Here is a 24194-nt window from a genome sequence, read left to right as displayed (position 1 = left end):
CCACCCTGGTGGGGAAACTCATAAAGCCCACCATGAACAAAGCTGTCCCTCAACTGCATCTGTCCCAAACAGTCTGGTTGACTACAGTTTTGGAAGTGCTATCCTGTTCTGGTGTTGCCCCCTTTCTCTCTTTCTTTCTCTCTAAGCTAGCCTCAGCTCCTCAGCCATTTCCCCGTCTGGATCTTTCTTCCTTTGCCATTATCTCTGAGCCCCTACCCCTTCTGCAATGGGAGAGAGAGAGTTAAGATGTTCTGCAAATGCAGCTCGTAAAGCTGCTTGGATACATTAGAAACACATGAATATCCTGAAATACAAAGTGTCTTTAAAACCAACCAAGGAATGTTTATCCTAATGCTGGATGGATGCAGAGAAATAGTGCCAGAGAGCAGTGCTGACAGCCTCCTCCAAGTTAAAGTGAGAGCAGGTAAATTTCATTCGCTAGTGAAAATCAAACTCGATTAAAACCCGGTTTCCCTTTGTCCTTCTCTCTTCCAACCCTGGGAACCCAGGGCCTCATAGCTCAGGCTGGCAGCGAGTCCCCACCCCCCCTCCCAAAAAAAACCGAGCCACAGTATCTTTCTTCAGCTCCAGAGCAACCGAAGTCCCTCAGGGCACCCCAGCCTGCCCTAGGAGGTCGGAAGCTATGCCTGCCAAGGCACTGGCAAGAGAGAGGATCTGGCAGCTCCTGGAACAAAAGCTGCTGCCCTCCAATCTTGCCGTGCTGCCCACTCAGGGCTTCTCTAAAGGAAATCAGGGAGCGCCAGGCAAAGCCCACCTCCACTCCTGCCACCCTCTTGCTCAAGGGGCCACTGCCATCCGCAGATCCCAATGAGTGCCATGGCTTCCCAGCAAAGCCTACAAAGGGTCTGAGGATAAAATTGTCATTGCCGGGATTCAAGTTGAGGTATCTCCCTGCAATCCCATAGGAATTCCTGAGCCTGGTAGTCAAAAAAGCAGAGGGACAGCTCAGAGGATCAGACCCAACCAGCTGCGCAGGCAAGTGAGTCTTGACCTTGCCGTTGGGAAAAGAGGAAGAGCACTGGGAGAGTCTGTGCTTGCTTCCCACAGCACTCTCCAGTTCTTCACTGCCTTCCAACCTTTCTTTTTCCACGGCAAGCAGGTTTGGTGGCTGCCTGGAGGGCTAAGAGGCTAAGAAACAATATCGGGAACCTACAGTGGATCTCTTAGGTCTCTCAGCAATGGACAAGAAGGGGAGAGAAAGAGGTTTACTTCAAAGTAAGGAGAAATTCTAGAAACCCAAAATTATTCATGGAGTTCATTCAAATTCTATAAACCATCCCCACTGGTGGCTACAACTCAGTATCTAAAGGGACCTGCAGACTTTTTAAAACAGTGAAGGCACACCAGGACACCACTAACTTGCCTGGTAGAAAAATCATTTTGTGTATATTGAGATCCAAGACAAGAAGGGAACAGGCAGGCTGCCTCCCTCTAAGTAATCACATCTCGAGAGTTTTTAAAATTTGATAGAGAGATATGCAGAACTAAGAAAATATCGCAATAACTTGATCACAAGAGATCCACCACAAAGCTCAATAAATAAGTCAGGCCTGAAGTCCTTCCCTTGCGGGGTTACCAAGTTTAGGAAGCAAAGCTTAATTGGAGATGCAATCCAAAGCCTTCCCCCCAGTGCCGTCCCTCCCAGACAAACCTTCTTGGGGCTCCTCAGCAGACAAGATGAAATCTTGTCTCACCATTTTTGGTGAGGAGGGACCTAGCTGGCTCTGGCAGTCGGTGGAGCTGGGGCCCTTCCTCTGCATGCAGGGCTCGGTCTCCGGTGAAGTGGGGAGAGTGAGGGAGGAATGTGGAGCTGGCCTTGGCCGCGGTGTGCACCGGGAGGCAGCTGCGCCATGGCCAGAGGTGAGCTGGCACAGGCGCTGGCTGGTGGGGGCTCCCCGAGCTGTGTTTTCGTTTTTCCGGGTCTGGCTGGAAAACAGAAGAGGAACGAAGCCTGGGCCAAGAGCAGGGCGGAGGCAGAGAAGAAGAGTCTGTAAACACCGCCCCAAAAACTCCACAAAGGCAGCAGAAATTGCTGGGTAACCAAACAGAGCCAGAAACAGGAGGAATTCTAAAGGAAAAGGGAATCAAGAGTGAGGGGAGGTGGGCAGTGGGCCTTTAGGAGCTGCCTGGGTCTCCAGGCTTGCATGGCAGTTCTCAAGATGGCTAGACTGCAACTTTCAACTTGACCTTGGCCTCCAGCCGTGTCTGACCTGTATGTAAAACAGCCCTTAAGTCCTCAGGAACTGGGGCCTCAAACCCTACCCTGTCTCTTTGTCATCATGAGTTTTACAATGCTACTTGGAGGAAGGAAGGGGGGCCGAATGGGCCGGAAAGTAACACAAAAATCAGGTCCCTACAGAGGCTGGTTCTTTAGTCTGCAAATGGCCAGTCAGGGAGGAGGTAAAGTGGGGGCAAATCAATATTTACCCGGAGCTACTAAAAAGGCAGGAGGAAAAGGGCACACTGGGTATGTGTATGGCGGGGGGGGGTCATGGAAGGTTTTATTGGGCAACACTTAAATTGGTCCGGGCAAACCTGGGATTAGGGCGGATAAAAGCCGGAGCCCAGCCTCGTTGGTCCAGACACTTTGGGAAGACCAGGAACCTTAGAGAGCAGACCAGGGCGGGGGTAAGGGGTGGGGATATTCGCAGTGCCCTGATCTGAGGGCTGGGTCTGCAAGCTGAGACAGGAGACAGGTCCAAGCCTGGCTGCTCACCAGTCTGCCCGGGATGGAAGGGAGTCCAGCACTCTTCCAAACTCTGATGCTCTAGTGGAATGCACTCACGTTCACTTTGAATGCATGTTCCCTTTCTGGGCATCTGACCAGCTCACAGCATCCACAATCGGAGGTGAAAGTATGTGACCGAAAGCGACAGGACCCCCAGAATCCCTCTCCAAAATATGGCAGCTGCTTGCCTCTTCCAGCACCAACACCCCACTGTGCTCTCAGGAAAGGGTCGCATTTCCCAGGCACAGAGGAAAAAAAGCTTCTCGAGCTGCTTCATGGCCAGAGGAGGACCGGGCACCCGCTGCAGGCTGGAGACAGTGCTCTCCCCAGTCCTACTTGGCGGGGTGGGGGGAGGTGTGAAGTGGCCCCAAAGAGTCCCTTTCTCCTGTCCCCAAACGGAGTGCAATACAGAGTGCCCAGGTGCCTGGACAGTCAGCTCTGGCCCAGGCTCTGTGAAGCCTCATTAAAGCCCCAGAAGGGGGGCTCGAGTCCCAGCTCAGTACCCAGCTGGGGCCTGTTCCTCTTAACCTTCCAAGACAGGCCAGCCTGGCTGGAGATGTGGGAGCACTGAATAACGGTGCACAAAGATCGCTCTCTCCATCTCAAAGTCTCTGGAGGAGGAAGAGTTGTTACTGGGACAAAGTGAGGAACAGTCTGTATATAAAAGCGTGAGTGTGTGATCAGAGTACACTTGGGTGTGTGTGCGCGCGTGTGTCTGTGTGGGTGTGATGAGTCGTTCTGAGCATATGGGCCTAAATGCGAGTGTAGGAGATTGCCCACCAACACTGTGGACAAAGAAGGGGAGGAAGCTTCTATATGTAGTCCAAGTTTTCCAGTGGGATGTCCTGGGACCCATAAGCCAGGCGCATCCACAAACTGCCCGCCACGGTTCCCCCGGAAAGAGAGCCAAATCGCGACGCTGTCGAAGCCGAAAGCGCAAGTGTCCGTGCTGGTGTCTCGCTGCAGAAAGAGACGCGGATACCTGGAAAGAAAACAGCGCCGGAGGCCCCAAGAAACTCCCAGCCCGGTCTACGCCTCGCTACTTTACCGTCCCCAGCTGTCCGCAGATTTACCTGACCCGTTCCCACCGCCTCAGGTCGCAACCCAACATCTCGCCCCATCCCCTCCCCGCTCCGAGCCCCACTGGGAGAGGGGAAGGGAAGGGGAGCTGCGAAGAGGTCGCTCTTCCCTCCCGGTCCCGCCCGCCCTGTCCTCCGCCCCTATCCTTCCGCACCCCCCGCCTCTCCCCTGGGTGAATGGTGCGCGGCCGCGCGGCGGGCGCTGGCGCTGGGGACCTCGCGGGCGGCGGCAGGGACGGCGGGTGTACAGAGCAGAGCCGGGGTTGGAGCCGCCCGCTTTGCATACGCCATGGGCGGAGCGGGGAAGGGGGGGCCTGAGCCAATGGGCGGCCGCCTGGCGCGACCCCGCGGGGCGCGATCCGCCCCCCTCGCCCTGGCCCCGGCCCCGCGCCGCGCGCTCTTCACTTCTTGGGGGCTTTTTAAAACAGCGCCACTGGGGTCTTCTCCATGCGGCTCGTGCTATGACAGCCTCCGTGCTCCTCCACCCCCGCTGGATCGAGCCCACCGTCATGTTTCTCTACGACAACGGCGGCGGCCTGGTGGCCGACGAGCTCAACAAGAACATGGAAGGGGCGGCGGCGGCGGCGGCGGCGGCAGCGGCGGCTGCGGCCGGGGCCGGGGGCGGGGGCTTCCCCCACCCGGCGGCTGCGGCCGCGGGGGGCAACTTCTCGGTGGCGGCGGCGGCTGCGGCGGCCGCGGCGGCCGCAGCCAACCAGTGCCGCAACCTGATGGCGCACCCGGCGCCCCTGGCGCCCGGCGCCGCGGCCGCCTACAGCAGCGCGCCCGGGGAGGCGCCCCCGTCGGCCGCCGCCGCCGCTGCCGCCGCCGCCGCAGCTGCAGCAGCGGCGGCGGCGGCGTCGTCCTCGGGAGGACCGGGCCCCGCGGGCCCAGCGGGCGCCGAGGCCGCCAAGCAGTGCAGTCCCTGCTCGGCGGCGGCGCAGAGCTCGTCGGGGCCCGCAGCGCTGCCCTACGGCTATTTCGGCAGCGGCTACTACCCTTGCGCCCGCATGGGCCCGCACCCCAACGCCATCAAGTCGTGCGCGCAGCCAGCCTCGGCTGCCGCCGCTGCCTTCGCGGACAAGTACATGGACACCGCCGGCCCCGCGGCCGAGGAGTTCAGCTCACGCGCTAAGGAGTTCGCCTTCTACCACCAGGGCTATGCGCCCGGGCCTTACCACCACCATCAGCCCGTGCCTGGCTACCTGGATATGCCGGTGGTGCCGGGCCTCGGGGGCCCCGGAGAGTCGCGCCACGAGCCCCTGGGTCTTCCCATGGAAAGCTACCAGCCCTGGGCGCTGCCCAATGGCTGGAACGGCCAAATGTACTGCCCCAAAGAGCAGGCGCAGCCTCCCCACCTCTGGAAGTCCACTCTGCCCGGTAAATGGCGCCCCTTTCTCAGTCCCGGTCCTCCGGTTCTGCTCCAGCTTCTCCTCCGCTCGCTCCTGGGTCACCCTCGTGCCCATCTGCTCTCTCCCTGGCCTGTCCTAGTGGTGCTGCACCCCTGGGAGCCCGATCCCGGCTGGCCTGCGCTGCCCGCACTGCTCTTGAGTTGGGCTGGTCCTGGCTCTCCCTGGGTGAGGGATAGCTGAGAAGAAGCTTATGGGGACCCTAGCTGGCTTCCTTCTCCCTCTGCGCCCCGCCCTCGCCAGCCCTTGACATCGACTTAAGTAAGGATGGGAAATTGACCTGGAAATGGTTCACCAAATTGCCCGTATTCGTTCTCTCAAAAATCCTTCAGTGTAGAAACATCAAGTGTTGGGGCTTTGGGGATACAGCGAGGAATCAGGGCATAGAAGTGTTGTCCCCTGAGCCTGGTGCTAACGTTTGGCCAGGAGATCAAGCAAAGCCCGCTGCTGTGTGGGCAGAGTGGCCTGGGCTGGGGTGGTCATTGGATCCCTGGGCGATTTCATTTCAGTGCAGAACTAACCACCCTCCCCACTGGCCCTCCAGATTTTGGCAGAAAGGCTGGATTGTACAGCATGGCAAAGGGCAGCCGGGCACTGCAAGGCGGTGTCTCAGGAAGAGCTGTTGCCTGTGTCCTGGCCTGCATCTGACCCTTCTGTAACTTGCCTTCCCTATTTTCCAGATGTGGTCTCTCATCCCTCAGACGCCAGCTCCTACAGGAGGGGGAGAAAGAAGCGCGTCCCTTACACCAAGGTGCAATTAAAAGAACTCGAACGGGAATACGCTACAAACAAATTCATTACCAAGGACAAACGGAGGCGGATATCAGCCACCACGAATCTCTCCGAGCGGCAGGTTACAATCTGGTTCCAGAACAGGAGGGTCAAAGAGAAAAAAGTTATCAACAAACTGAAGACCACTAGTTAATGGATTGAAAGTGGAGCTAGAGGGCAACTTGAAGAATGCTTCAGAACTCGTTGCTTTGTCCAGATAATGATTATAATGCTAATAATAATTGAAGAATGGGAAAGAGAAAGAGAGATACTGGCATTTTGCTTTCCTAAGGGGTATCTTTTTCTCCTGTGGAATCTACAACTCTTTTAAAACTTTAAGAAATGGTAAAGACTGCCAGTTCTCCCGCCAACCCCACCAGACCGTTAAATGACAAACTCTAGAGTCAAACATCAACCCCGAAATACGCAATTTCAGATAAGTTACACATTTACTGAAATCTTGTAAGTATTTATGTGACCGTTATATTTTAGGACACTATGTTATATGATAATAATCCGAAACTTGGTTACAAATGCAAGAGGCTGTTGTAAACGTATGCTTGTCCTTGGATCACCATCACCATCCCCTTTGCATGTTAAGTGACTGCTCAGGTAAATCTTAGTGAAAGTCCTACCATTGTTGTATATTCTGCAAAACATGTCATGTATAGATTTAGAAAGGAAAGGGGAAGAAGGTACTGAAACAATGATCTTGGACTATTTACTATGAAGGGGCAAAGGGAGAGAAAGCTCTTCCGAGGATCATTTGTCTTGGTAGTAAACACAACCAGCTGAGTGAGCCTTTGAGGCTACAGGGGAACCCCAGGTTGGGAATGTCCTTCTGATAATAATTTTTACTTGCTTATGACAAGATTTTTTGTGGCATTTCGACAATATTTTCCTCCCCAATATAATCTGCTTTTCAAAGGAATGTGATAGCTTTAAAAAATATTTAAAGCATCAGATAATTCACAGAATTCACTTTGTGTCAGATCTCCTGAGAGGTCCTACCCGAACATGGTGGCCTTTGGTTTGAACACAATTAATTTTTCATTTAAATTGGTATTTCCCAATACTTACTAAACATATTGCTGGAGAAATAATTTTCCTTTTTTATTTTTTAGAAAAGTCAGAATGGAAATCCATTCCCCTGAGACAGTTAGATGTTTACTTTCTATATTTTGCTCTATTAAGGGATTAGTATTTTTTCCTTGTTTATTGTGTTATGAGACTGCATTAGAAAGTTTAGGGATTCATCTCCACTGCACATCTTTAGTCAAGCAGTTATTTCAACCAGCACATTCATTTTGTTCATATTCACTATGAAATGCTATCTTGTAAATAAAGACATTCAGCACACTGTGAAAATGTATTTGTGCACCTGCTTTTCAAATATTTCTACTAAAAATAATAGTAAAAAAAACCAACTTAGACCTGTAGATAGTTGATACAGTGGTATTAATTATGTTAATAAAATAGTCACTGCCATTAAAATCTGAAGGAAATACTCGTTATTTTCCTATGCTAAACATGCACTGCACAGAAAGAAAAGGAGCAGGTTTGTCCTATACAAACCAAGGACCATTCTTTTCTATTATTATTCAGTTTTGTTTTGTTTTGTTTTTTGGCTACAAATTTTTCAAGCAAAAGGAGAAATCCCTCACAACTAAAATCCTAAAAATTTAGATAAGTGCTTCAAGAAGGTTAAAGTGTCAGGTATTCCAAAAGGGAGAGAAAAGAAAGGAGGAAGAGATAATATAAATTCCCAGGCTCCCTGTGGAAAATGAAAACCAGTTGTTTAGTATCAGCGATGCCCAGGCTGTCGTATTTTAAAGTCTGCTGTTGGGTCTGCATGTGTCTGAGAGGGCAGGTTTTGATATTTGTTGAAATGACAGGACTAGGAAAGGCCTTAAACCTTGACCTTGATGAAAAAAGACAATTTGTGACCTTGACTTTTGACAGCTCATGAATTGGCCTCGGCTGGATTAGTAGATCAAGGGCGCCACCTCGCGTTGACAAGCTTCCTTGTAATTCTTCAGCTTCAAGGGAATCAAAAGTCTTACCTCCTTGACTCCTTGTTTTAGAGATTTAGTACTCATTTCTTTGGCTCCAGATGGAGCAAATTTGAATATATGTAAGTTATACATGTGCCTGTATATATGTGAATATATATCATATGTGTATACATGTAGGCATTTGCATATCAGTGCTTGTGTGTGCTTGTATATGTATTTGTAGAATCTGTACAGATATAGCATCATTAATTACTGATGACCCAGGATGATATAATTTAAGGTGATTTCAAGAGTTCAGGTACAAAATGTACCTTACATTGATGAAGTTTTGCTCCTCTTCTTTAATGGCTAAGTTTGATTTGTATTCACAGTGGCTTGCTCTGCATCAGATTTCTGCAGATCTGCTTTTAAGCTGTACATTTTTGTTACAGTCTAAGAGGTGTTCTTAAATAACCATTCTTTCTTGGCCCTCACCCTCCAAGGTGGTCTTCCATCCTAATTAGAGCTATAGGGGAATCTATACGGTAAATAAAAAGTTTCAGATGCCTTTCTAACTCTAGAGCTCTAGAGTTACATTTCAGAAATTCAGAGAAACTCACCTCTTAAGAGGTCAGTATGGAGAGCTTAAAGATCTCATATCTACAAAATGACCATAATATGGATGCAGAAGGAGAGTTATCCTGGATAGCTTAGAGTTGAGTGCTGCGCCTGGGTGGTGTGCAATCTTATACTGATGTTTTCTAAGCTGCCGTTTGATTTATGGAAGAAATATATACATTTAATATTAACAACCACCATCAAAACTATACTGGTAATAACAATCATATCTACTACTTATTGACCCCAAACAACACATCAGATGTGTTTAGAGTCATAACTAATACATATGTATGTTTATATGTTTAAGATAAACATAAGGTGATGTGTTTTGTCAGAAACATGCTACGCATATACGTATTGAAATGTTGGTGGAACCAGGATCCTTAGGGTGCAGAATTTCAAGATGAGGTTAATTTTATCTTTATGTTAGAGGAAAGTAATTGTGAACTGAGTAAACTTATTCATCATTTTATGGAAAATAATATTGGTTGGTTACAAACCTGGCTGACGGAAACCTCTCCAACCTGAAGACTTAGAGCTCCTTTATTGATGGAGGATTATAGAAAGAATCTCTAAAACTGTCTCAAAAACAGCATGGTCTTGAAATGTACGCATGGAATGGTCTTGTGAAGTGCAATCAAATTTTGCTGCCCCGAGGATTTTCACTCCACTTGTGGGAGCAAATGAAAATTATGCGTCAGATCAACCTCCCCACATCTTGTTCCGCAGCACTCCGCTTCTAAATGAGCTGCCATCAAGCCAAAATAACAGCTTTCTCCCAAAGTGTTTAAAGTGGTGGAAAATCCCCTCAAAGCTGGATCAGACTGTGTGTTTACGAACAGCTCCAAAGGGGACTCTTCTGTTGACGGGGGATATTTTTCTTTAGATGTAAGAAATATTCTGAGCTTCAGGCCTAGGAAGGAGGCCAACAGCAGCTCTACAGCCGGAATACCACCCCTTTCACAAGCCATCGCCACTGCAGGAACTCTGGGTAAAGTAGTAGTTTTCTTTTTTTTTCTCCCTTCAGCTTTTGAAACTAATGACAGAAGATATTTCAGAGCTTCTTTCTCCCTGTTCTGAAACAGATGTTGATAATGTTTATCTTACCTCTTACTTAAAATTCCCATGGATCTACCAGATAACCTGAAGTAAGCATGGATTATGATGGCTCCCCAATACCCAAATAGCAATTAATCTGAACCTTTAGAAAAAAGACATCCAGGAGGATGCCAGCCACTATGTAGGAATAATAACGCCAAACACTGGGATAGTGTTGTTGAATAGCTGATTCAAGTATTTTTTTTCCTAAAAGGGACACACTTTCGGAATAAGAAATTGTAATATGGAAACAACTAGACACCGTTTCCGTCTATTAAATTAGCAATGATTTTTAATCCTGTAGTGGCCTGTCATGTGACCATTTTAAAAAATTGTAAATATGGGACTTAAAAAATCTACTTTTTCCATCTGCTCTTAATACTGTCAAATTTATTGAGGTATTTTAAGTGGATGATTGTAAAACGCCACTTTGCATTTCACAACTATTTATGCCTGATACAGAGCTTAAGCCATCCATTTAAGTTGTTTTTTTTTTTGAAAACAGAAAACAACTTTTTAAAGAAAGGGGGAGAAAATTATTCTTTTTAAAAATTCAACCTAATTGAGATATTTTCTTAAAATTCACGAGGCAGCGAAATTCAGCTGAGGATGATACATATGTGTGCGGGTAGCTAATGACACATTTCACCGTATGATAATACATGTGCGGATTACACCCTGCTGAGTGTGTTTGGAGGGTTTGGTGAAGATGCGGCTACTCGCTTCCTCTCTGCGAATTCCCGAGTTTCTTTCGGAGGGGAGACGGAGCCTGCCCGGGACTGCTAAGCTCCAGACCCAGGGGGTTCAGAGGCGCCCTTCCGGATTTGCGAACCTCTATGGAGGAGACGCTAGGGGCTTGCTGATTTATGCGCATTCCTTTAAAGTTGATCGAATGCGTGTCAGCAGCCCAAGACCTGGAGAATCAGAGAAATGTGCAGCGAGTTGCTCACATCCCATTTTTCATAAGCAAAGATGTAACGTTATCCAAGAGGCCTGGGGAGATTTATGCCTCAGTTTTAGGACACGCACACAATAATTAAGTTTTCACCCGCCAGGCCGCCGTGTCAATAACAGCCGGCTTCATTCTTTATGAAAATACCCACTTTCTGATCGGCTGCTTCAATCCTAGCGCATCTGCCTAGCGCCGACGAATGCCTGAAAGGTGTTTGCTATTTTTAATTTGATTTTCAAGGGAAGAAAAAGGACGCTGGCACAGAAAAGTCCTCCGTGGAAGCAGCCAAGGCCTCGCCACAGTTGATTTCATTTCTGCCTGGCTCCGTCGCGTCGCCGAAGAGCTGGATCCACTCGGCAGCAATCTTCACAACGGGGCCTCGGAGATGTGCGAACCTTTGCGGGCGGTCGCGCAGCGGCGCGGGGCCTCCTCCAGGTGCAGGGACGGGGACGCGCGGGAGAAGTACCGCCGCGGACCTGGGGAGCCACCCGATGCCGCGCCCCTCGGGGGCCGAGGAGGCTCGAAATCCTCCGCGCGTCGGTATGAACTCTCTCCTCAAAATGGAGGCTCAAAGCCTTAGAGAGCCGGCCTCGCTCGGACGGCTTGTGGGCCGGAGGGGGCGTGCAGCAGGACATTAGGCAGAGGTCAAGGCCCCGACGCCCTAGGCCCGCGCCGGGCGGACTCCGGAGGGCCGGCCACCGCGCCGCGCCTCGTCCCGCCGCTGCAGGCTGACGTCACCGCCGCCCGCGCGGGCCTTCGCGGGTCTCTCTAGGCGTTATTTGATGAGGACAAGCCGAGTCAAACGAATGTTTTGTGCGGGTGCCCCTTCTCCGCCCCGCCCCTCCCTCCCCATGAGAATAATCGGGTATTTAATCTCTCCCGGTCTTAATTCTTGGCAGCGTGGAAGGTGGTTTGCAACGGGAAATAAAACTTGACAGGAGCATTTTCTCTAAAGGGGGTTCTGAAACGGGCTGAAAAGAAACCGTGTTTTCCTCTACCAAATACTTCCGCTTTCTGAACCCCGGCCTGACGGGTGGGGTGAGATCCGAGGGAGCGGAGAGCGAACGGGGCACGCACGGCCACGTTGCGGACCCGTGCGGCCGCATCCGGGCGCCCCGCGCAGTCCCGGGTCTCCGCCCGGGCCGGAAGGCAGATTCGGCCTCGCTTCATCCCGCGCCTCGGCCACGCTAGGCTCGGCTGTAGGCCCGGCGCCGCCCGCAGCCCAAGGCCAGGACCCGGCGCACGGGAAGTTGGCACAGACGGGGGCCCGGCTGGCACCCAGGGTAATACCCTGGCCCTGGCTGAGGGCGGCTGGGGTTAAGTGAAAAAAGAGGGCGCGGTGGGGGGCGGGGTGACTTAGATCGCTAGGCTTAAGCTCTGAGGCTTTTGGCCCAGGGGAGTTAGGGACAAGAGCTCGCAAAGGCGACGGTGAGACCACTGCTGGGAGCTTTGTTCCGGCTGCGGGTCTGCGGACACTGCACAAAATGGAGGGGGGAATGGGGGTGAGCGGCATGCGTTGTGCGGGCTGCTATTGGGTGGGAGAGGTTGGAAAGAGCAGAACCCCCCTCCCGGCAGCTCAGAGAGCGCCCTCCTCTCGCGCCGTAAAGGTCAAGTCCTCCGCACCATGGCTGTCTCCATGGTCAGGGCCGGTCGCCGCGGGAAGGCGCAGGACACACAACTGGCCGGCTGCAAGCTGGTTCTGATACCCTGGGATCGTGGACTGGAGGCAGTTCTTTCTTGGTTACCAACTCCTTCGCCCCCAGCCGTATTGAAGAGGAGCTCCCGCAGCCAGGGGTGGCCCAGGCTATGTGCCCGTCGAGTCCTGGAAGAGCTGAGCCCGCGGAAGCTTAGCCCGGGTGAGAGGCAACGCCTTCAAGCTCAGGAGAGCGGACGCGGCTGGATCCGAGTCGTGAGCTCCGGTAGAAACAAGGGACCTGGCGGGGCAGCTGGGCCAGCTGGGCATGGAGTAGAATAGGGAAGCAAGGAACCTGCTGGGAGCCTCTACTGAGGTCTCTGAGTCCAGGTCCGCTCCCTCAGTGCATGGCAGGCCTTTGGTGAGAACTTTGATGCTCTTCTTCTCCTGCCTAAAATATGGGCCAAGAAGTGAGGTGCATTCTGCCAAAGGTAAAAATCCCTGACTCCCAGACCCCAAGAACCCCCTCACTGTGCTGTGGAGGGGTCGGGGCCCCTTCCCTCTGCCCATAGCCTGCTTGCAGCAGGTCACCGCATCAGGCCTAGTGGTCAATCGCTTAAACCTGCTCTGCCGCTGAGCTTATTGCTCCAGGTGAATCAAAGAGGCCCTGCAAATGATTTCATCTTTTTTTTTTAACAGAATACAGGAAAGCTGAGCTGCATCCCTAGGGCTGCATGGGTGGAATCTTGAGGGGACAGTAGGTAGGTAGAAGGATTGTCCGTGGACAGGTACCATCACAGAACTGCCTATCAGGGCACATAGGGGAGACTCCTAGGGCAGGGTTTGACTAGGCAGGGGCTTGCTCTTCTCCAGCCTGGAGTGTGAGCCAGCCATGGATCGAGGCTGAGTAGAACCGGAGGAGCCTGGGGAACTGCCCTAGGTGGCAGCTGAAGCTTGGAGTATGGGAGGTTCCTGTTAGCCACAGCCATGCGGACCAAGACCCCAAGGACCAGAAATGGCCTTCTGGTTGGGCTGCCGTCTTTTGTCCTCTTTCTTACGGATACACTTGGCTGGGGCAACCCAAGCCCCCTTTGGGCCGAAGTTGCGGGGAGAATGGAAGGCAGACACTGGGAACCAGGGCTTTGCCCTTCAACCCCCACCCCCATCTGTTCCCACTCAGTAGGGGAAAAAAATCTTTAATGAGTCCACCACGATAAAAATAAAAATAGTTCTTCTCAAAGGAAGTAACCCTCTTTCTCCCATCACTTTGGGACACACGAAACTAAATAATAACGAGCTTGCTTGGGTGTCTGAGACCCTCTGCTAAACCCTATGCCCCACCCCTCAGTGGCCAGTGGAAGGACGTGGACTTCTTCAGATCTTTAGGGACCTTGGAGATTGGGCCTGTGAGTCAGATAAGAACCAACCATAAGGTCAAGTTCAAGGCATTACCTGTTCCCCTGCTTTAGGGAAGGGAGGAGGAGCTTGTGGGTGGGACAGGTGCCTCTCCAAGCCAAGGAGATAAATTAACCCCTGCCTCCACCTAGTAGTGATAGAAGGGGGTCTCCTGATATTTCATTGAAGCCTCAGTGCCTCCTCTAGACGGTGCCTGGAAATGTGATTAGTTGGCCACGATCTGCCAATAGACCATTTCCTAAGAACAAATTCTAGTAGATCTCCTGAGCTTCCCAGACAACCCATCTCCCAGGCTTACCATGGAGGACAGATGTACCTCCAGGATATCTCCCACTTGGAAAGAGAAGGCCCCCAAATGGCGGCCTGGCCTTCAGCCCCGTGAAGGGCTTGATAGCCATTTCCACCCTGGGTCCTCCAGCTGGCTCTTGCACCTGTGTGCAGTATGATAACAGGGGTTGAAATGGTCTTTTGTATAGCCTTCTAGAAACAGGTGTGGCATTTAGGGACAGAGGAAGGTAGGGGCTCAGACCAGTAAGAAAAAGCAAAAAATTTGGTGCCCTATGTGATCCACAGATAAACAACTGTTGATCTTTGGGAGTGAATTCTGGTTTGTCAGGTGGGCCTTACCCCTCCCAGGCCGGCTGCCATCCAAGGCTGCCAGGCCTAGAAAATCAGGAGCTGAGTCCTAAGAAGAGAAGGAGAGAGTGTTGATCAGAGAGGGAGGGAGAGAAAAAGAACCTGGAATGGAGTATTCAGAAGAAGGAAGTGAGAGGTCCAGTTCAGACCCCTGGTGGAGGCCTGAATTGGGGGAGAGTCAGGAACTTAACCAGCCTCCTTTCTCTGTGCTTTCCGAACTGAGTGCCCTCCAGTGGCACCTCAGCTCTTGCTCAGCTTAGGGGAGGTATCGGAAGAGGCGGGAGGCCGTAGAAGGGGAGACTCAGCTGGAAAGAGGCAGGAGACCAGCAAGCAGGAGCCGCAGGGAGATGGAGATGGATGGCTAGGGAGGTAATAGAGTGAGCGGACAGCCTGATGTTGGCATTCACACTAAGGGTTGTGCACTGAGCAGTCACAGGGCTGCAAGTGGCACGGGGACTTCAGGTTCTCAGATTCCGGGACAATGAGCCGCTGCCAGAGGCCAAGCCAGCCCCGAAGAGAGAAGAGGGCAGCCTAGCAGCATGGCCAGTTGGGGTTGGGAACCCCGGAGTGTGGAGGCGCTCCCTGCCCCCCAGCTCTATCCTCCCTCAGAGTGAGCGGGTGTTAGGCTGCCTATCAAGTGATGGTCCTTTCTGCTCACATCCCTTGAATGACTCTGCTGGAAACGCCCCCAGCATGACAACACCGGTGCACACTAACTGTGCCAAGGCTACCCAGCCTGGGCACTGCCAGCAGGCACCCTCCGGCTGCTGCCCAGACCCCTCGGCTGCAAGAAGAAGGGGAGGCGGCAGTGCTGGGCTGAGGCATCTGGACACACTTTATTCCCATATCCCGCCTGGGAAGGCGCGTGGAGTGCAGGGCTCCCGAATCCCCGCCACGGAGCACTCAGCCCGCCCGCCAAGGAGGGTCCGGGAGGTGTTGCAGAATCCCCCAACCCCCCACTTTTAGGGCCAAATCAAATGAAGTTTGGAAAGGCTTGGTCTGCTTTGCTGAGCAAATCGCCTCGTTAGCCGTTTCCGCCTGACAAGGCTGGCTCCGGCGCCAGCCTTCTCCTCTCCGGGTGGCCATCTCCAAATGCTGCGTGGGGAGCAACGGGTCGGCCCTGCGAGGGCTGCCTGGACCCTGAAGTTTGGAAAAACAAGAAGAGGTTGAAATGGCTCCCTCCCTTCTCCGCAGACACACACGCACCGTCAAGCCGCCGCCACTTCCTGCCTTTGTTTTTCTTCCTCCCAAACATTTTTGGCCTCTTGCATTAGCTGCCGTGGGGCTCCGGGTTGACGATAAAAGGAAATACACACTGAAGACTGTTTTCTGGAGATGGCCTCACACTGTGGAGCTCCTGAGAAAGAACAACTCATGGGAAACCAGTCTCCAGGGCCAATGTCACAGCCATGCCCGTCCTGGACTCTTCAAAAAATGCAACTCGCACTTGGCCTTCCAGGACAGCCTTAGCTCCCCCCCACCCCGTCGGGTGTTCTCTTGAGCCGGGTGGGCTCAGCTTGGCTGTTGGGCCTCCTGCAAAGCGGAAGAGTCAATTAGGCTCAGAGCAAAGTCAAAACCAAGGACCCGAAGCTCTGCCTCCCCTGCCTCCCTAAGATTTGGTCTGATCCTCAGAGCTGCACCTACCTCCAAACAGCACCCCCCAAAACCATTCACACCGCCAGTATATTCCATGCAAGGGGGGCAGAAGCAGGCAAAGCTGGGAACAGTGCGCAGCACTGGGGATCAGAGCATCCCCCTCCCGTCCCTAACGGGGAACTAAAAGCATTCGCCGCTCCAGGCGGTTTCCCTTCTAGCATCAAGAGCCTTTATCCTCATCCATCTTCACAGCAACGCCCCCACTCACCCCCTTCCAGGCTGCAAGACCCTCCCGGCACCCCGCTTTGGTTCAGCCGAATTGCCCTTCCAGCCGCTCCTAGAGCGCCTTCCCCTGCCCCAGCCTTTCCTCGGGAATTCGCCTTTGTCTCCTGCAGACACCCATGGGATCCAGACTGACCAGCACCCTCTCGGCTTGGCTCTCAAGAACATGGGAGGCACTAGTTCTACGGAACGGCACATATCCCTATACCAACCCTTCTGTGGTGACCCCCCTCTTCCTGGCACCAAGGGGAAAACCGATCTAATGGGGAGAGGGGCTGCGTGCAGCTAGGGTAGGTAGCCTGGCGTCCCCCGCTGGCAGGCCACTGCAGCCGGTCTGCTCAGGCACAGGCTGAAGTTGACTGCCAGCACTGCTATAAAACCCCAGGTCTGTCTAGAACAGTTTTTGGTTCTCCTAGACGCCCCCGGGTTCAATTATAGTCTTAAAAGCCCTAATGCAAGTGCAAGAATTTGTTTGCCTTCACCCAGGGGCAGGGCAAGCCCCGCAATGGTGACGCCTTTGTTATGGCAAAGTCACTGAAACCCCTCAAGCATTCCTTTTGTCCGAGGGTCGGGGTGGCGGGGACTGGGTGGGCTGCTGGGAGAGAGTTTGAGAGAGCCAAAATCAGCCAGGGAATGACTTAAATACTGCTGTTCGCAAACCTCTCCTTCTCCCTTTTATATTCAGTCTTCAAGAAAGAGATGCTGTGGAGAAATAAATATTTTGCCTTGTTGGTCACCGCTGGAAATAGAAGTTTTTTCGCTGCAGGGCAATCCTGTAACTGTGATTCCCAGCTTTAGGAGGTCTCAAGCTGCCCTTCCCAATGACCTTCCTTCCCACCAGACCTTTTCATTCACCCTGATACTGCCCTCTGCACAAGCCACAGTGGCCAAATATGTCAAGCTGGAGATGCACAAATAATTTCAAGTTCAGCTCTCAGGGATTCAAGGGGCATGGAAGTTCTTGCAGCAAATCCTGAATAAAGCGTTCATTAAACCAATGTGTCGGAGTAGTTTGATTTGTGATATGCAACCCTGTAAAGGAGGGGGGGGGTTGGAGCCACATAAACATAAATGCTAATAAATTAGTGTACTCCACTACAGAGTAATTACTCGATATTATTGATATTTACAGCGAGTATTCAAATGCAATGGTGGGCCATCATTTAGAGAAAATACATAATGAGAATATTTCTTTTCCAGTGCAATACACGATTAGATTTTGTTATTGTGTCAGTTACAGTTAGCTCAGCAATAAATAAATAAATCGATGTTGACACTTAAATACCAAAGATCTTAGAGGTTATACTCTAAATCTCCCCAAGATATATAAATACCTTCGGCTATTTCCTGGATGGGGAAAGGGAAAAGGTTATTCTTTTTCATTTTTCAACTCTCCTTCAGCGACATCCAGTTCCTTCCAAGAAGATAGGTGTGGGGAGGCCTCAGAGCTGAACCCCTCCCAGCGCCTGGCCCTGCCTGGCTGCTCTATGCCCTCCTCTTCTGCTTCTCCCAAACATTGTTCATTCAGTGCTGCAGGATGGCAAGCATTTTTCACCATCTCATTTTTTTTTTCTTTCCTCTTCCCAAGAAAGCTAGACTCATACTAGCTGCTATGGCCTCTGTCTCTCTCTTTAGCTCAAACCTAGCCTTTTCAAAGCGTTCTTTTCACCCAAGGTGCTGGGAGGTTCAGACAGACGCCTCTTTTCTTTGGCATTGTGTCCCTTCTGTGGGATGAGTAGCCGGAAAGGCGCCGAGCCTTCTGAGTTTCTGCCCTGCACATCCCTGGCTCTCAAGCTTTGCAGAAGAAAGGTGGCGTGTTACCCCTTTCTCAGCCACAGCTCCCTGGCCCTCGCCCCCTGCTCACTGCCCCCACTCTCCCTACAGCTCTGGAGCTCAGCTGTGGGCTCCCGGAAGGTGCAGCATACCCAGGAGAAGTCTCCTTGGATGTCAGCGCCTCTAAAGCAGCCCAAGGCTCGCCTCAATTCCATGGTTCCCCGAGTCCTCAGCTCCAGAAGACCCGGCAGGGGGGCGGGCGGACCAGTGCGCAGCGGCGCAGCTCCCACGCCTCTGGTTCTGCGGTGTCACTCCGAACCCCGGCAGACAGCGAGGAGGAGCGGGTTTCTCCAAGGGCAGGGCGTGGGGTGATGAGGCCGGCAGGGAGAATGAAAGGGAGGTGGATCCCGGGTGAGACGAAGGGCTTTCCGGGACCTGCGGATCCCTGACAAACCGCGGGGGAAGCCGCCCAGGTTGTTGGCGGTTTAGGGACGGAAGGCACTAAAGCGCTTCGGAAGTGACCATGAATGCGAGCGTGTAATCAAGTCACCGTGCAAATCGGGCGAGCCACGAGGCAGGCACATCCACGGCTGCAAACCCTGGCCCGAAGGGGGTCCGGCCAAAGTCGGAGGCAGAGGTGGTTCCCAAAGCAAGCCTGTGGGAGGGGGACAGCGAAGAAGGAGGTGCGAACGCGAGCCTCCAGGCGAATAGATTCCAAGACCACGCACGGGCCACGCAGCGACGAGCTCCCACCCGGCCACCCCCAGCCTGTGGCTTCCCTCACCCGGGGAGTGGTGGGTGGCAGGAGTTGAGCTCTCTCACCGCCCTCGGCGCACTCGAGGGCCAGGACCGTGCAGCTGAGCACAAGCAATTGGCACGGGGTAGCACCCAGCCTCGCCGCGCGCCGGGAGGCCCCCCCCCAGCCAACATGAGTTACACCGGCGATTACGTGCTTTCGGTGAGAACACCGAGTGACGATCTGTTGCTTCCCCTGAGGTGGCTACAAAGAAAGGAAGCCGGGGGCGGGGGGGGGGTGGAAGAAAGGAAAGGAAAGGGGGGGGGGGAAGGTCCGGACTAGCTAGCAGCTTGTCAATTTCAACATCGGGTCACATGACCAGCACCTCCCTGCTAAGGATGGGGATAGATTTCCACGTCAGCTTACGTCTCCAAATTTCTACTTCACGGATCCGCTTCAAAGAGGCAGCTGCAGTGGAGAATCATGTTAAGCTCGGCTACTGCGGAAAGCCCAAGGTAGCCCAATGATGGATTTTGATGAGCGTGGCCCCTGCTCCTCTAACATGTATTTGCCAAGTTGTACTTACTACGTCTCGGGTCCAGATTTCTCCAGCCTCCCTTCTTTTCTGCCCCAGACCCCGTCTTCGCGCCCAATGACATACTCCTACTCTTCCAACCTGCCCCAGGTCCAACCCGTGCGCGAAGTGACCTTCAGAGAATACGCCATTGAGCCCGCCACTAAATGGCACCCCCGCGGCAATCTGGCCCACTGCTACTCCGCGGAGGAGCTCGTGCACAGAGACTGCCTGCAGGCGCCCAGCGCGGCCGGCGTGCCTGGCGACGTGCTGGCCAAGAGCTCGGCCAACGTCTACCACCACCCCACCCCCGCCGTCTCGTCCAATTTCTATAGCACCGTGGGCCGAAACGGCGTCCTGCCACAGGCTTTCGACCAGTTTTTCGAGACGGCCTACGGCACCCCGGAAAACCTCGCCTCCTCCGACTACCCTGGGGACAAGAGCGCCGAGAAGGGGCCCCCGGCAGCCGCGGCGACCTCCGCGGCGGCGGCGGCGGCGGCGGCAGCGGCCACGGGCACGCCGGCAACTTCAAGTTCGGACAGCGGCGCCGGCGGCTGCCGGGAGGCGGCGGCGGCGGCGGAGGAAAAGGAGCGGCGGCGGCGCCCCGAGAGCAGCAGCAGCCCCGAGTCGTCTTCCGGCCACACTGAGGACAAGGCCGGCGGCTCCAGTACGTATAAAGGCAGCGCCCTGCGCTTTATGAAAGGGGAGTTGGAAATCTAGCGCAGCACCGCTGTTAAATTTTTATATGCTGTTTTATAAGCATATAAGGTTTATGAAGGGCCTTTAGGTTTCCCCCAACAAAACTTTGTTATAAAAGGCGGGATCACGTGGCGAGTGCTGAAATTGGCCGTGAAATACCCACCGGCCAAGGCATGCCTGCAAAAAAAAACAAAAAAACAAAACAAAACAAACAAAAAACCCCACACAACTGCCTTTTCCCCTTTTTCCCCTTCTCAGCTCCCAAGCCCAGCAGCTCGACCCCTCTCGGGACCAGGTCGGGGCTGGGGAGCCGGAGGTGGGCGCCTGTAAATTCCCCTTGCAAGGGCTCCGGAGCCTTTGATAGCGAGGTAATCCGGAGATTTTTATAAAAGCCATGTGTTGCGCCGGGATTCCAGTCCCGGCCGGGATTCAAAGACATCGCTGTTTAACGATGGCACTAGGAGCGTGTTTAACATATAAAATAGCCCGCTTTGCTCGAGTAATACATTAAAAGAAACAAACTAACCCAAAGTTGGCCTTTTTGTCCAAAGGAAGCCATTTTCCTGTGGCGCGGTGGCAATTACGTGCTGCCTTCTGTCCGACTGCATGTTACAGTTGTTATTCAATCTGTCAAAAGCGGGTTTTTTTCTTTACTTCTGGTGGAGTTTTATTGAAAGGGGAGCAAGTCGAGCCTGCCCGCAGATCTGGGAAACCCCTCGTTCCTCCACCCTATCGGAATAGCACCCCTGCTCTGCCGGGGGGGACCAGGATGGCTCTGTGGCCTTGGTGTTCAGGAAAGGCCCAGGGTAGGGGGCTTCCGCTGCCACCTCCCCACCTCGCGGAAGCCAGGAGGCTGGCCGGGGAGGCAGGAGCTGATGGCCAGGACTCAGGCTGACGGAGACCCGGCAGCTGCCCCAGATGTTAACGAGGGCCGAGTCCCGCCGCAGCCGGGAAAGACTGGGGCTGGGGCCGCCTTTACTGCCTCGGGAACCGGCCGCCCAGGTGCTGGAAGGTGAAATGTCCGCGGGCGGGCGGCTGTTTGTTTAGTCTGGCCAGGCTGTAGGCAGCCGGCGACCCCCGCTTGCTGCTTTGAAAGCGGTTTCAGCGGCGCAAACTCGCCTGTTGCATTGAGGAGCCCTCCTTTCTGCTCTGGGGCAGAGTAAGCAGCTTCCCTGGGGGCCTATCTAGGGAGCTGGCTTTTATCTGGAGCTGAGCCTCCACCGGCAGCCTCTCCCCAGCCGGCAGTAGGAGCCTGAAGGCAGGGACCTGGGGGGACCTTGATGGGGCTTGGGCAGGGCCTCCAGTCCCTGCGGCCAGCCCTTTTCCTCCACTTGGGGCTCTGGGATGGATTAAAGCCGTCACACCTGGCTCTCTCCCTGCCTCTTTCTCCCTTCACAGGTGGCCAACGAACCCGAAAAAAGCGCTGCCCCTACACCAAGTACCAGATCCGGGAGCTGGAGCGGGAGTTCTTCTTCAGTGTGTACATCAACAAAGAGAAGCGCCTGCAGCTGTCTCGCATGCTCAACCTCACTGACCGTCAAGTCAAAATCTGGTTTCAGAACAGGAGAATGAAGGAAAAAAAAATTAACAGAGACCGTTTACAGTACTACTCGGCCAACCCGCTCCTCTAAGGCTCCAGTCAACTGGAACTGGGTGGGGGGCTTCATACACATGAGATTATATGCAGATTTTGACCTTGACAAGGTCAAGGCACGCGGTGACTTTTGAAGAAAGGCAATGTGCAAGAGAGAGGAGGCTACACGGAGACAGCCTGGAAGGAGGCCTCTTGGGACGCTCCTGGGCATCGGTGGTTAAGATTTCTAACAATAATTGGATTTGGAGAGTTGTGCATCAACGAGAATGAATGGTTCGGGGCCGCTGGTGGTTCACTCTTGGAGACTGCAGAGCTTCGGGTTGGGTGTGGTCTCCATCAGGGACTGGGCCCCCTCCAGGCCCCCTGGAGAATGACCCCGACCAGGGACCCTCCACATGGAGCCTGTCCACTTCCAGGACCCCTGCGTCAAGATCTCCAAACCCAGTTCAGTTTGGGAACAGGAGCAGAAGGAAAGGGGAGGATTCCTAGACATCCGGATTGGGGCTCCTTTCCAAAGCCAATGTGAAAGATGACTGGGCTAAGAGGACGCTGTGAGGTGGGAGAGGGCTGCTGATCCTTGAGGGGAAAATAATCTACTATTCCAGGTGGCATTAGGGGCTCTCCACCCCCTCCTAGCCACTCACCACACTGTCCCAGGCCTGAGTTTCCAGCAGTCGACTTCTGCAGCTCACCTAGTTTTTCCTACCGATTAGGGTGTTCGTCCTGGCCTGCCACTCTGGCCTAAAGCCTAGTGACAGAGCAGACCATTCCCTAAGGTGGAAGACATCAAAAAGCCGAGAGGCTGCACCCAGGCCGCTGGCCCCCAGATCCCTGCAGGAAATGCCTGTGGAGTGCGGCAGCTTGGCAAAGTCTACAGCACACTTAAATCGAGCTTGGATTTGCTCAGCGGAGCGGCGGAGCAGCAGAGCAGCGGGCCTGGCCAGCGGTCCCCGGCTATGAGGGGCCTGAGCCCCCCAAGCACCCAGTTCCCACACCACGCTCTGCCCATCGTCACCCCAGAACTGAGCTTGGAAGCTTCCAGTGACCTTCCAAGAGCTCGAGAGTGATTTGGAATTATTTTAAAAGATAAATATTATATTATATATATATATATTTCCCTGAAAGAACCAAAGCAAATTTTAAAAGATGCAATGTAGAGGGGGGAAAAAGATGAAGAAAATATTTAAAGGCTCTATCTGTTTACAGTGTTCCATGGTTAAACTCACTCACTGCTAAAAATATTTGAATGTACGCTTCATACAGGGATGGTGTTCAAAAGACTTGTAAATAAAGGAACTATAACCTATTTTGTTTGAATATATATATTTTGCCATTAGTTGATTGCCTTTGGGGTATTGGAGGGGATGGGAAGTGTGTCGGGAACGGTCTTTTTAATTTCTTGCAATATTTGAAAAGTGTTAGGGAGATGCTCTGAGGTTGTTCGGCCCTCCAGGGTCTGGGGACCTCAGCTGAGAAAGGCAGGCACCCTTCCATTAAATCTCCTCTGCCCCGCTGTGTTAAGAAGCGTCTGGTGGCTCTGTTTGTAACAGGAGTATTGGCCTGTCCTCCATTCTCACCCACTGCGTATGTCGCAGCATGTATACAGGTGACAGGGCACAAGGAAAATAAAGGCTGTGGAAACTTGAGTATTGGGTCCTGGTGTGACATTCCTCTCCCCGCTCGCCTTTTACTGCCAAATGTCTGCCCCCCACCCAGCACCAACAACACCACCCCCCTTAGGAAAGGGGCAAGTTACTAGGCCCCTGAGCGGGTGGGGAGGTGACTTAGGATTTAACTCCATTAGAAGCCAAACTTAGGAAGCCAAGGTGAATGGCCAGGTCCTTGGCTTCCCTCACATGGGGAAGTGGGGTCCCAGGAATGGGGTATCTCAGGGCCTGGAATACGGGGCTTCATCCTCTCAAACTGACCCCAGCCCTGGGAGAAAGCCTTGGGGCTTGAGGTGGCCAGTGGGTCTGATCCCAGGCTGGACTCACTTACCTCAAGACTAGGAGGCCTGAAGTGGAAACACTCTAGGGTGCCCTGGGGAGCCCTGCAGCAAGAGGGAGACTGGTCTGGGTACAAAGACAGAGCAGTCTTAGGAGTCTCTAAGAGCACTTTCTTTTCTCCCCAGCTCCCAGTTGAGGCTGCCTTTTCCCTTTGGGGAAAGAAAGATACTGGTTTCCTCTTTGTTTCCTGCCTTTGAACTTCTGCCTTAAATTTGGACATCACCCATAACCTTGAGGGGCAGGGCGAAAGGCCAGAGCCTTTTGTTGCCCACCCCCACCCCCATCCCCACTCTCTCCCTAGCCACTCAGGCAGGATAAGAGCAGCAGAGAGGATGGAATTTGGAGAGAGGCCCCAGACCCCATAGCCCCGCTCTGTTTATTTGTTTGTGTGTTTGTCTAACTTGCGCGACTGGGGAAATTAAGCTCAAAGGGGAATGGGACGGACCCCGGAGATGAATGCCTAGGTTGATAGACACACAGAGGTGAACAAGGACTCTCCTGGGGGCAGGGAAGGAGTGGGCAGGGAAGCCTAGGATTTAAGGAGACTTCCTTTGGGACGGTTAAAGATTAACCAAGTCT

At 53.1% G+C, this 24194-nt stretch overlaps 2 protein-coding genes and 1 long non-coding RNA gene across 4 annotated transcripts; 2 read left to right on the top strand and 1 right to left on the bottom strand.

Moving 5' to 3' along the window:
• The first annotated feature begins 4152 nt into the window (after positions 1–4152).
• On the top strand, positions 4153–8686 carry HOXA13 (homeobox A13). The gene is made up of 2 exons (XM_081244226.1): positions 4153–5205; positions 5915–8686. Exons 1-2 carry the CDS (start codon positions 4290–4292, stop codon positions 6157–6159), a joined length of 1161 nt encoding a protein of 386 aa, XP_081100352.1. The 5' UTR covers positions 4153–4289; the 3' UTR covers positions 6160–8686.
• A 6496-nt stretch (positions 8687–15182) lies between these two features.
• On the bottom strand, positions 15183–19408 carry LOC308622706. Of its 2 annotated transcripts, XR_014016678.1 has the most exons (5): positions 19329–19408; positions 19169–19210; positions 18159–18661; positions 17089–17265; positions 15183–15888 (listed from the first exon to the last, which is right to left on the bottom strand). It is a non-coding gene; the product is annotated as an uncharacterized lncRNA (long non-coding RNA). The 2 variants fall into 2 exon arrangements; XR_014016677.1 differs by having other exon boundaries at positions 18159–19210.
• On the top strand, positions 19265–23217 carry HOXA11 (homeobox A11). Its single transcript, XM_081244321.1, has 2 exons — positions 19265–19983; positions 21414–23217. The coding sequence occupies exons 1-2, from the start codon at positions 19266–19268 to the stop codon at positions 21644–21646; spliced, it is 951 nt and encodes a 316-aa protein (XP_081100447.1). The 5' UTR covers position 19265; the 3' UTR covers positions 21647–23217.
• Positions 23218–24194: the final 977 nt, after the last annotated feature.

Source organism: Mesoplodon bidens (assembly GCF_964165515.1).
Source record: "Mesoplodon bidens genome assembly, chromosome: 9".
NCBI lineage: Eukaryota > Metazoa > Chordata > Mammalia > Artiodactyla > Ziphiidae > Mesoplodon > Mesoplodon bidens.
Note: the sequence above shows the minus strand (reverse complement) of the source record. Positions and strands in the feature narration are given on the sequence as shown.

Excerpts from the sequence above, each read along its gene's own strand:
- HOXA13 (XM_081244226.1), top strand. The coding sequence starts at position 4,290 with ATGACAGCCTCCGTGCTCCTCCACCCCCGCTGGATCGAGCCCACCGTC. Across the intron at positions 5,206-5,914 it reads CTGGAAGTCCACTCTGCCCG|ATGTGGTCTCTCATCCCTCA; the intron begins GTAAATGGCGCC and ends CCTATTTTCCAG.
- HOXA11 (XM_081244321.1), top strand. The coding sequence starts at position 19,266 with ATGATGGATTTTGATGAGCGTGGCCCCTGCTCCTCTAACATGTATTTG. Across the intron at positions 19,984-21,413 it reads GGACAAGGCCGGCGGCTCCA|GTGGCCAACGAACCCGAAAA; the intron begins GTACGTATAAAG and ends CTCCCTTCACAG.